We start from the raw sequence: 12,173 nt of genomic DNA, 5'->3' as shown, positions 1-12,173 counted from the left end.
ATCTATCTATCTATCTATCTATCTATCTATCTATCTATCTATCTATCTATCTATCTATCTATCTATCTATCTATCTATCTAGCCGCCTACGACTTTGTGCTCTCCTGGTCGCTTGGTTCATCGAATGTGCACCAAAATTGGTATGGCGTAACATCACTGTATGACAAACATAAATGAGAAGTCATAACATGAAAATCATGACACGCATGTCATGTACAGTATGATTTACATGCTACGCTCATGGTGCGCTGGCGGCCGTTTCGCTAGCTTGATATACACCAAAATTGGTATCTTGTGACGTAACTGTGTAATGAACATAAATAACACGAGTTAACATGAAAATCATGACACGCATGTCATGTACAGCATGACTTCCGTGCCACGCTCATGGAGCGCTGGTGGCCGTTTCGCTAGCTTGATCTACTACGAAATAGGTATTGCGTGACGTGACTGTGTGACGAGCATAAAAACACGAGTTAACATGACAATCATGACACGCATGTCATGTACGCATGTACATGACATGCGTGCCACACTCATGGGGCAGACTCACGTGCCACGCTCATGGGGCGCTGGCGGCGGTTTCGCTAGATTTATGTGCACCAAAATTGGTATCCTGTGACGTGACTGTGTAACGAACATAAATAACACGAATTAACATGAAAATAATGACACTCATGTCATGTACAGCATGACTTACGTGCCACGCTCATGGGGCGCTGGCGGCGGTTTCGCTAGCTTGACCTACCCCGAAATTGGTATTGCGTGACGTGACTGTGTAACGAACACAAATAACACGAGTTAACATGAAAATCATGACACGCATGTCATGACAGCATGACTTACGTGCCACGCTCATGGGGCGCTGGCGGCGGTTTCGCTAGATTTATATACACCAAAATTGGTATCTTGTGACGTGAATGTGTGACGAACATAAAAACACGAGTTAACATGACAATCATGACTCGCATGTCATGCACAGCATGACTTACGTGCCACGCTCACGGGGCGCTGGCGGCAGTTTCGCTAGCTTGATCTACCCCGAAATTGGTATTGCGCGACGCGACTGTGTAACGAACACAAATAACACGAGTTAACATGAAAATCATGACACGCATGTCATGTACAGCATGACTTACGTGCCACGCTCATGGGGCGCTGGCGGCGGTTTCGCTAGATTTATATACACCGAAATTGGTATCTTGTGACGTGAATGTGTGACGAACATAAAAACACGAGTTTACATGACAATCATGACTCGCATGTCATGTACAGCATGACTTACGTGGCACGCTCACGGGGCGCTGGCGGCAGTTTCGCTAGCTTGATCTACCCCGAAATTGGTATTGCGCGACGTGACTGTGTAATGAACATAAATAACACGAGTTAACATGAAAATCATGACACGCATGTCATGTACAGCATTACTTCCGTGCCACGCTCATGGAGCGCTGGCAGCCGTTTCGCTAGCTTGATCTACTACGAAATAGGTATTGCGCGACGTGACTGTGTGGCGAGCATAAAAACACGAGTTAACATGAAAATCATGACACGCATGTCATGTACAGCATGACTTACGTGCCACGCTCATGGGGCGCTGGCGGCGGTTTCGCTAGATTTATATACACCAAAATTGGTATCTTGTGACGTGACTGTGTGACGAACATAAAAACACGAGTTAACATGACAATCATGACTCGCATGTCATGCACAGCATGACTTACGTGCCACGCTCATGGGGCGCTGGCGGCTGTTTCGCTAGATTTATATACACCAAAATTGGTATCTTGCGACGTGACCGTGTGAGGAACATAAGTATCACGAGTTAACATGAAAGTCATGACACGTATGTCATGTACAGCATGACTTGCGTGCCACGCTCATGGGGTGCTGGCGGCCGTTTCTCTAGCTTGATCGACCCCGAAGTTGGTATTGCGCGACGTTACTGTGTGACGAACATAAATAATAGGAGTTAACATGAAAACCATGACACGCATTTTCCTCAATGACATACAAGACGATGTATGCAGCTCTCTGCTGGCTGCTTCGCATTACATCGATTCCCACAATGCGTGGGATCTGCCGGCTTTTTTCTTTCGCTCTTTTTTTAGACTGTCACATTCTTGCTCTTTCTGCCTTTCGTTCTTTATAAACATATCTTTGTCTTTCTTCCTGTGCAATGCTTTACAAGCCCACAAGCGCCCATGCATGTAACTGCATACATGTAACTTTACTCTCTGCCCCCCCCCCCCCTACTTTCCCTCCTCTTCACCCTCACATCTGTCCTCTTCCCCCTCCCCCCACTTCACTTTCCAAAGTCCTTGCTTACTATACAGGGCGTTCAAAAATAAGTTTTACGGTTTTCTTAAAATTCAGCACTTGGAGGTACGGGAAAAGCTCTTTGCAGAAAAGTATTTTTATCGAGGGGTACACAAAGTGCAAAAGTAGTTATTGCTGCCAGCCGCCCAGTTAAACAAGATTAAATAATGAACTTTTTAGTGAGTGCAGGAAGCGGGCATGTTTGTATTGAAATGTTGGAGACAGTCGCGTTTTTACACAGTTCCATTTGGAAGAAATCTTCTAACATGTATGTGCCCCGAGATATCCCGCTGCAAAGTGTAATAGCGATTTGCATGATTATGAATGCAAGACAATGACTACTGACACAAAGCTCCTGCCCGGGGTGCCGCGGCAGCTACGTGCAGTGTTTAATCTGACAACGGGTCGAAGGCATAGCAAAGAACATAACGGTTATTCTTTTCCTCCCGGCTGGCGTTATCAACAATGATTTCTAGTCACATCACGGAGGAACATAGCGCCGATCCTCAGAGTCTTCTATGCGCAATCATGCAAACCACAAAACGAGGTCTGTCTTCCCAGAAGATGCTCAATTGCGCAGGGTTTTTCAGACTCCTGACCCCTTTCCGGGGCGCCTTGGACTTCTGGGCGCTTGCATGCTTGCCTGAATTTTGAAACGCCTCTTTCTATCCGGATCAATGTGCGTGTCTGGATGTAAAGTTTATTTTTACGTGACGAATTATGTTCTGCGTATTGACAACAAGTCCTGGTAATATTTTCAGACGAGTGGTTACGACGTTCCCTTCAGATCATGGGTACACAGGTTTCAATCTCACCTCGCAAAGAAACTTTTCCCCTAAAATTTCTTTCGCTCTCGCTTTCTTTCTCTCTGTCTGTACTCGTTGGCTCGCCCATCAGTTATTGCATCTCGCACCGGAGAAATCGGCGAGAGCGAAACATAAGTTATAGCAGCCGATGACAACGAAGAAGAGGACGAAAAGACCGCAGGCCGATTCACGATGATCATTTTATGTACGCGGCTCACAGACTTACGGCCATTTCATACACCTCCGCTACTAAAAACTAAAAAAGTACCAGGTCAGGCTTTTGGTCATTAGTAGGTAAGGGCTTTTGAAATATTTTGCATAACCAACGACATTCCCGGTGCTTGAAAAGTTCCAAGCAATGCATTCGAAAGCAATGACAATATGTAGGCATATGGTATCAAAAATTTGCGCGTTCGGTTTCACGTTTTGTTCGATGTATTGCAGAGGACGGGACGGACGCGGGACGGATTAAAGCAGAAATTAATTGCCTTTTACACTGAAACGCACAATAAATGCCCGAATAGGACTTCATTCTGTCCATTGTGTAGTAACGTTGCCAATTATTCAAAAGCTTTCCTATGGCTCTCTTACAGGGCAACCATGGTGCGAGATACATGTGCGAAATTCTGCACTAGCACAAAGCAGAAATTTTACCACGTGTGATCGAGCTGCCAAAAGATACTGCAAAAACATCGAGCCGAACATCACACTTATGACTTATTCATGCCTTACAATTGTTGACTCAAACGATAAAGCAGAAAACAGAAATGACGAGAGTCAGGAGAGTTCCGAGAGTTACGACAGTGAAGTTAGGTAGCGCTGAAGTGTTACTGAATGAGACAAAGCTACACACGCAGTTGTGATATGCGTTCTAGAAATATGAGAAATAAAGTTCTGCCAAATAATTCGTTCGTTACGCAGTATTTTCTGGCTCATGACAGACGCCTTCTCATAGGTAAGCAGGTAGGTACTTGTCTCGGATCGTTTTTGTCGCTCCCTGGCTGTGTGTGTGTGTGTGCGCGCGTATATATATATATATATATATATATATATATATATATATATATATATATATATATATATATATATATATATATATATATATTGTAATGAAGGTAGTGGACATGCGGCTTAGGTAGTGGACATGCGGCTTGACCTAGAGAGAAGACAAGGACGACGACGAGCGATCGTTACCTGTGCTGCTAGTTAGTCCTTGTCGGAGTAAAACCGGTGTCCAGTTGTCGCGACTCCTACGTTTAACACACCCTCGTTTGAATTGGTGGAGGTGCTGGCAATACCCAGCACCTCCACCAATTCAAACGAGGATGTGTTAAACGTAGGAGTCGCGACAACTGGACACCGGTTTTACTCCGACAAGGACTAACTAGCAGCACAGGTAACGATCGCTCGTCGTCGTCCTTGTCTTCTCTCTAGGTCAAGCCGCATGTCCACTACCTTCATTACAATATATATATATATATATACAGGGTGCCCGAGCTATCTTTAACGAGAGTTTAAAACTATGTCGACGCAATCTATGACGACACACCACCACATCCATGTTGCCTACTATTGGGTAGAAAAAAGCACACTATTTTTTTTTCGCTAAATTGCCTAATTAGGCCCGTTTAATCAAATAATTTTTGAAGTAACCAAGCTAGCCCAAAAATTCTATGGAGAAAAAGTGTAGATAGGTTAGCAAAACGTCTGATTATACAATTTAGAACTTCATATCTGTTCAATATTTGTGCTTTTCTACTTACTACAGATTCCCGCGAACTACAAAAAATAGCAATGAACAAGCGATCCCTTTTAAGGGCTCGTCTTTCTTTGTTAGACGCAAAGTTATTGACAACTAACAGGCAATAATGACAAGGATAGTATAGGGGATGTTAATTGTAGTACTTAGGACATAAATGTGAAGAAACTAAAGTGGACGAAAAGATAACATGCCGCTGGCAGGGAGCGAACCTGTGACCTTCGAATAACGCGTGTGTTGCTCTACCACTGAGCTACGGCGGCGCTCATCCTTCCGTCCACTTTATGGGGTTATTATGTGCATTTAAACCTACGAGTGTTAGTCAGCGCCGATCGAAGCCATGGCGGCGAGTGTGGAACTCTCTTTTTCTGCCTTTTGGCGTCAGGTAGCACGTGATCTTCTTACGAGCCGGTAGCCGACCAATAATCCCTTGCATACAGCCTGAACGCACCAGTTTACCAGAACGACGCCCTGGCTATGAATTGATAAAAGAAGATGACTATTAAGAGCTGTTTTTTTTTCGTTAGACACAATATGATTGAGAACTAATAGGCAATAATGCCAAGCAAAGTGTAAGGGATGGTATTTGCAGTAATTAGGAAATACATGCGAAGAAAGTAAAGTGGACGAAACGATAACTTGCCGCAGTCAGGAACCGAACCTGCGACCTCCGATTAACGCTTCCGATGCTCTACCACTGAGCTACGACGGCGGTCATCCTCCCGTCCACACCGTTGGGTATATATGTGCATTTAAACCTAGCAATGCTAGTCAGCGCCGATAGCAGCCATGGCGGTGAGTGTGGAGCACTGTTTTTCTGCTTCCTGACGTCACGTACTACGTGATCTTTTTACGAGCTGGCAGCTGACCAATAATCCCTCGCATACTACCTGAAGGCACCAAGTCTGCCAGAACGACACTCTGGCTATGAATTAAGAAAATAAGATGACTATTAAGGGCTGTTTTTTGTTAGACAACAATATTAAGAACTAACAGGCAATAATTCCAAGCAAAGTGTAGCGGATGTTATTTGTAGTATTTAGGAAATAAATTTGAAGACTGTTAAGCGGACGAAAAGATAACTTGCCGCCAGCAAGGACCGAACCTGTGAGCTCCGATGAACGTGTCAGATGCTCTACCGCTGAGCTAGGACAGCGGTCATCCTCCCGTCCGCTTTATGGAGTGTATATGTGCACTTAAACCTAGGAATGTTTCAGTGCCGATCGCTGCGATCGGCGCTGGAGATTATATATATATATATATATATATATATATATATATATATATATATATATATATATATATATATATATATATTGTTGAAAAAAATCAAGCACGTAGGAAAAATTGTTCAGTAAAGGACTGACGTTTCGGCCGCGGGACCGGCCTTCGTCGGAGTGATGCGAACATGCGACGGTACCGCAATATAAAATGCGCAGTAGCGTATCATAGCGCTGTTATTGGCTGACAAGCGGTTGTTAAAAGCACGTGGGGAAACGGTGCGCGTGATAGGACAAGAAAAAACGAGAATACACGCGTGCGCACTTGCGTAAGACAAAAAGAATAAACGAGTAAAAAATGATTAACAATGAGTAAAAAATGATGAAGCCACATAACGCGTGAGTCACCGGCACAAACATCAATAGCACGTCATAGGTACAACTGCGAGCAAGTTATCGATAAACATAAACGCAGGTGTAACATCTTGTCATGATCCGACAAAGCTCAAACAGGGAACTAATCTATCTGCGTGAAAGAATAGCGGCAATAATAGCGGGGGTAGTCAAGAGTGCTTAGGAAACTAAATGGGTAAAAATGAAAGTTTGCCAGCGCTTTCATTCATACCACAAGTGACGGCTTTAAACTTATAGATTAAATACGATTCTCGAAGCTCTCTTTCGTGGTGGGAACGGAAACCAGACTGAAGGATTGTAGCTGTAATATTATCAAATGAGTGGCCCGGAATGTGCACGTGTTTTGATAGCGGAAGGTTAGGAATGGTGGCAGCATGACACTTGTGGTTGTTGAACCGATATCTGAAGGGCGTTTCGGTTTGTCCAATGTACTGTAATTTGCAGACGGAACATTCGAGCAAATAGATGCAATTGTAAGTGTCACACGTAAAATTTCCTTTAATTTTATAGAAGAAATCAGAAGCAGTGCTTTTAGCAATGTGTGACGTCGTATGACGACGTCACACATTGCAGAATGGCATCCCAATTTGTGTGATCGGCGACGACGCGATTGACAGCCTCCAAGGAGCAGAATACTTTTCATCTCTCGATTTGCGCTCATAATAATAATATCTGGGGTTTAACATCCCAAAACCACGATATGATTATGAGAGACGCCGTAGTGGAGGGCTCCGGAAATTTCGACCACCTGGGGTTCTTTAACGTGCACCTAAATCTAGGTACACGGGCCTCAAACATTTTCGACTCCATCGAAAATGCAGTCGCCGCGGCCGGGATTCGATCCCGCGACCTTCGGGTCAGCAGTCGAGCGCCATAACCACTAGACCACCGTGGCGGGGCTCGATTTGCGCTCGGGGTACTGGCAAGTACCCATGGCTGATGACGCTCGACCGAAGACAGCCTTTGTCACGCCCGACGGCTTGTACGAGTTCAACGTCATGCCGTTTGGTCTGTGCAATGCGCCCGCGACCTTCGAGCGCATGATGGACACCGTTCTGCGCAACTTGAAATGGCACACGTGCTTGTGTTACCTGGACGACGTCGTCGTTTTCGCTCCGGACTTCACGCATCTTCAACGTCTGCGGCATGTCTTGACGCGTTTGACCAACGCCGGCCTCCAACTGAACCTGAAGTGCCGATTTTCAGCACGGCAGCTGACAATCCTAGGCTACGTCGTGTCTAAGGACGGAATCCTTCCCGATCCGGCCAAGCTTCGAGCCGTGGCCGAATTTCCCAAACCTACGTCCGTCAAAGAACTGCGCAGTTTCGTAGGACTGTGCTCCTATTTTCGACGTTTCATACGCAACTTTGCCACCATCATATCGCCGCTGACGAAGCTCCTTGGAAGTAATGGGCCCCTACATTCGTGGTCGTCCGAATGCGACGACGCGTTCGCACAGCTCCGTCGTTTGTTGACGGCTCCTCCCATACTACGCCACTACGACCCTACGGCCCCAACCGAGGTACACACGGACGCCAGCGGTGTAGGCCTCGGTGCTGTTCTTGCGCAACGCAAACCAGGGTTCCCCGAATATGTCGTCGCCTACGCAAGTCGTACGCTTACTAGAGCCGAGACCAATTACACTGTCACGGAAAAAGAGTGCCTGGCGATCATCTGGGCCCTTACAAAATTTCGACCTTATTTGTATGGTCGCCCATTTGATGTCGTCACCGATCACCACGCACTATGTTGGCTGTCGTCATTGAAGGATCCCTCGGGCCGTCTCGCCCGCTGGGCACTTCGCCTGCAAGACTACGACATCCGCGTGCTGTACCGCAACGGACGCCAGCATGCTGACGCCAACGCCCTCTCGCGCTCCCCCTTGCCTGACGACAATGCCTCCTGCTCAGTATCTCACACTGCTGTTTCTTCTATCGATGTTCACACCATCGCTACCGAGCAGCGCAAGGATAAATGGATCGCTTCGCTAATAGACTTGCTCACTGATCCGTCGACAACACCAACCACTCGCGCGTTGCGTCGTCAAGCCCACCATTTCGCCATTCGTGACGACCTACTGCACCGACGCAATTACAACGCCGACGGCCGGCAGTGGCTTCTTGTGATACCCCGAAGTCTGCGTGCTGAAATATGCGAGTCCTTTCACTCTGATCCGCAATGCGCGCACTCTGGGGTATCCAAAACTTACCACCGCATTCGACAACGATACTTCTGGCGAGGGATGTACCGCTACGTGCAGAAGTTCGTCCGCTCCTGCCTCGATTGCCAACGCCGAAAACCTTCAACGCACGTGTCACCAGTCGGTCTACAACCATTACCTTGCCCTAACCGTCCGTTCGGGCGCGTGGGCATCGATTTGTACCGACCACTTCCTCTGACGTCGGCTGGTAACCGTTGGGCCATCGTCGCCGTTGACCATCTAACGCGATACGCCGAAACCGCTGCCCTCCCAGCGGCTACAGCGCGTGATGTTGTCTCCTTCCTGCTACACCGATTCATGCTGCGTCACGGTCCACCCCAGGAGCTTCTCAGCGATCGAGGCCGTGTCTTCTTGTCGGAAGTCGTCGAAGCCATTCTCAAAGAGTGCCATGCTGTTCATCGCAAAACTACTGCTTACCACCCGCAGACGAATGGCCTAACCGAACGCTTCAACCGCACGCTCGGCGACATGCTCTCAATGTACGTCGCCGCCGATCACACAAATTGGGATGCCATTCTGCCCTTCGTCACCTACGCCTATAATACCGCCCCTCAGAGCACTACTGGTTTTTCACCCTTCTTCCTGTTGTACGGAAGGCACCCGTTGCACACCATTGACCCGATACTACCCTACAAGCCGGATCCATCTGATTGTGCGCCTATTTCTGACACAGCCAGGCTTGCTGAAGAGTGTCGCGAGCTTGCAAAGGCCTTTACAACGCACGAACAAGAGCGGCAGAAGAGCTTCGCGGTGGCACCACCACTTCTGAGTCCACGTTCCTCCCCGGAGCGCTCGTATGGCTCTCGGTCCCTACCACTGCAACCGGCCTCTCTTCAAAACTACTGCCGAAATACGAAGGCCCCTACCGGGTCGTCGAGCGCACATCCCCGGTCAACTACCTGATCGAACCCATCGAACCAGCTTCAGACATGCGCCGTCGAGGGCGCGACATAGTCAACGTGGAGCGCCTCAAGGCCTACTATGACCCACTCATAGTAACGATCTGTTAGGTCGCCGGACGGCTCCCTTTTCGTACCCGGGGTAGTTGTGGCGAAGCAATTGGTACTGTTCAACGGTTGCGCTCTCCAGCGGCTCCTAGTGGGTCGTCCTCTTTTAAACGCCTCTCGCGCTCGGAGCCCGTGCTTTTGCCTTGACTGTCGCCAAAGTGCATTGTCGCCGAGTGCCGTTCATTAAACAGCTTAACAATATATATATGTAGCGTTCCTCTAAGGTTGAGCTGTAGAGAGACGGATGTCTTCCGCCATTTATTATCCCTGTTCTCAACCTCTCCTCTTCTTCTTCTCCCTGATGCCTCTGCGTTGATGCTTCCGGCGCAGACCGCTTCACTCTCCCGGACTTCATTGTTCACACCTCCTGGTGTAATATTTAAACATATCGCTGATGGAGGCGCATTCGGTGTGCCAAGAGACTCCCAGGTACCAGATGGTCTTCATGATACCCCGTTGTGAAGCCGTCTTGATGACTTGAAAGGGCCCACAAAACTTATCATTGGAGCACCAGGACGAAGTCTCCAGGTTGGATGTCTGGTACGTCACTGCTCCGTCTACTGTCGAAGTTTTTCTTCATTTTCTTTTTGTACGCCTCTTGCTGTTTCTCCGTTTCTTTTTGAGCTCCGCGAAGTCCAAGTGAACAACGTCGAATGGAACACTGGAGTGATATGTTGTTATCATAGCGTCCGTGGGTTGCTTGTATTTGACTTTGTTCGTTTGGCACTCGTGGCATGTACGGATACTGGTCCTGATGTCATTTTTTATACCTGGCCACTTAAATCTTTTCAGTAGTTTGCCGTACGTGCGCCAAAAACCGTCATGTCCGCCTGATTTGGGGGTGTCGTGGTAAAGATGCAGAATCTTGGGGATCATTGTTGGTGGCACCTGATATTTTCTAATAATGAATTTCATTTCTTCGGTACCTTCCCAGAGCTTTCTGTGATTGATTTGTAGACGATTGTCAACTGCGGCTGGTATCAGAAGCCTGGACAGCGCATCCGCATCAGTGAGTAGAGGACCTGCACGATGTCACATGACGAAGTCAAACTTCAATTAGAACCTTGTCCTCCCAGTAAATGTTCATCTTTAACTTCTTTATGTCAGGGCGAGATAGTAGGAACTCGTAAGTGACGTCTGCCAGCACCAACGCATCGGTTGTATTTCTGTGGCCTGGAAATTCGAGAACTAGAGATGTCCACTCATTACAAGACCTCACAGTCCCATCATATCCCTGAATGCGCAGAGTCCTTCCAGCACGCAGGCTGCTGATGACCACGAGCCTCTTGTTTATTATAGACAGAGATGCTCCACTGTCGACCACGGCTTTCATTTCCATGTCATTGATTTTAACAGGAACGTGGAGCAAGCAAGTGGACACGACGTAGACTGTATCGTTCAAGCCTCTCATGTGAGGCTCTTCATGGGCCTCTGGTTCTCTCGGCGGCAACAGTTGAGGTACTGACAGTGTGTCACTATGACGATTGCTATCGTGGTATGAACTTTCTTTTAGATAAGGTGACGAGCTAGACACATGAACGAACTGTTCATGGGCGTTCAGTTCATGTGGTGCGTTCAGTTCAGCTGAGTTATAAACCTGTTCTGTTTTACAGGGCGGTCATTCTTGCGGCAATTCAGCTGCTGGCGACACGAATTCCAGGCACTGTAGGAGATCTTCAAATGTCTTCGGGCCTCCTATTTGAACTTGGCTTCGGACATCGACGCATAGGGCTGACGCGCTGGAGTTTTGAGTACTGTGGCGGAGCCTGGTGGCGTGCGCCGAAGTTGCTTGGGTAGTCAAAAATGGACGCCGACCGGCGAGTTACGCAGGTCTCAGTTGCTTTAAGCGTTTTACTTAATTTTGCGCCTAGTTTTCAGGCTCAAAAAGTGCTTAAAACGTACACAGGAACTTGTCCGCTATGCCTGCAGAGTCTGACATGTTTGACGAGCGATCCCTGCTTCAACAAACCGTGCCGAAAGCAGGTGGTCTGGGCGACGGCTCTGAGCAGCGCGCGGTCCCGAAGCGCGGTCGCTGTCGTTATTAATGAGTGGTTAATTGCCTCGAACATGGGGGTAAGAATCCTAATGTGCGGTTTTACTGGTTCCCCTGAAAGCCGTACGAAGTGGAGCGACGGAACCGCTGGATACGTGCCGTCCGACGCGTGAAGTGAGTACGCGAGCAAAACGTGGTTTGCAACGTAACGTGCTGATTACTTTTCGTACGCACGTGCACGCGTTTATATATGTATATATTCCCTGTGTGCAGTCCAGACGGCACGCCGTGGCTGCCGACGGCGATCACGAGGATATGGAGCCGGCATTTCGTTCGAAACGAGTAAAACGATGCCATGAGTCACCCTGAGTATGTGCCTACGATTTTTCCGGCAGCTTACAGCCGGCTGCTTCCAGCGACCGGCTGTAAACAT

At 47.8% G+C, this 12,173-nt stretch overlaps 1 protein-coding gene across 3 annotated transcripts in view; it reads left to right on the top strand.

Moving 5' to 3' along the window:
• LOC119399817 (uncharacterized) overlaps positions 1 to 4,029 on the top strand; it is a 93,611-nt gene extending 89,582 nt beyond the window's left edge. For all 3 annotated transcript variants that reach the window (XM_049417617.1, XM_037666673.2, XM_037666672.2), the window contains one exon: positions 3,719 to 4,029. In XM_049417617.1, coding sequence (XP_049273574.1) covers positions 3,719 to 3,942 — 224 coding nt within the window. In that variant the 3' untranslated portion in view covers positions 3,943 to 4,029. The remainder of the gene's footprint in view (positions 1 to 3,718) is intronic.
• Positions 4,030 to 12,173: the final 8,144 nt, after the last annotated feature.

This window comes from Rhipicephalus sanguineus, chromosome 7 (genome assembly GCF_013339695.2).
Source record: "Rhipicephalus sanguineus isolate Rsan-2018 chromosome 7, BIME_Rsan_1.4, whole genome shotgun sequence".
Classification (NCBI taxonomy): Eukaryota; Metazoa; Arthropoda; class Arachnida; order Ixodida; family Ixodidae; genus Rhipicephalus; species Rhipicephalus sanguineus.
This window is presented reverse-complemented; position numbering and strand designations above follow the sequence as displayed.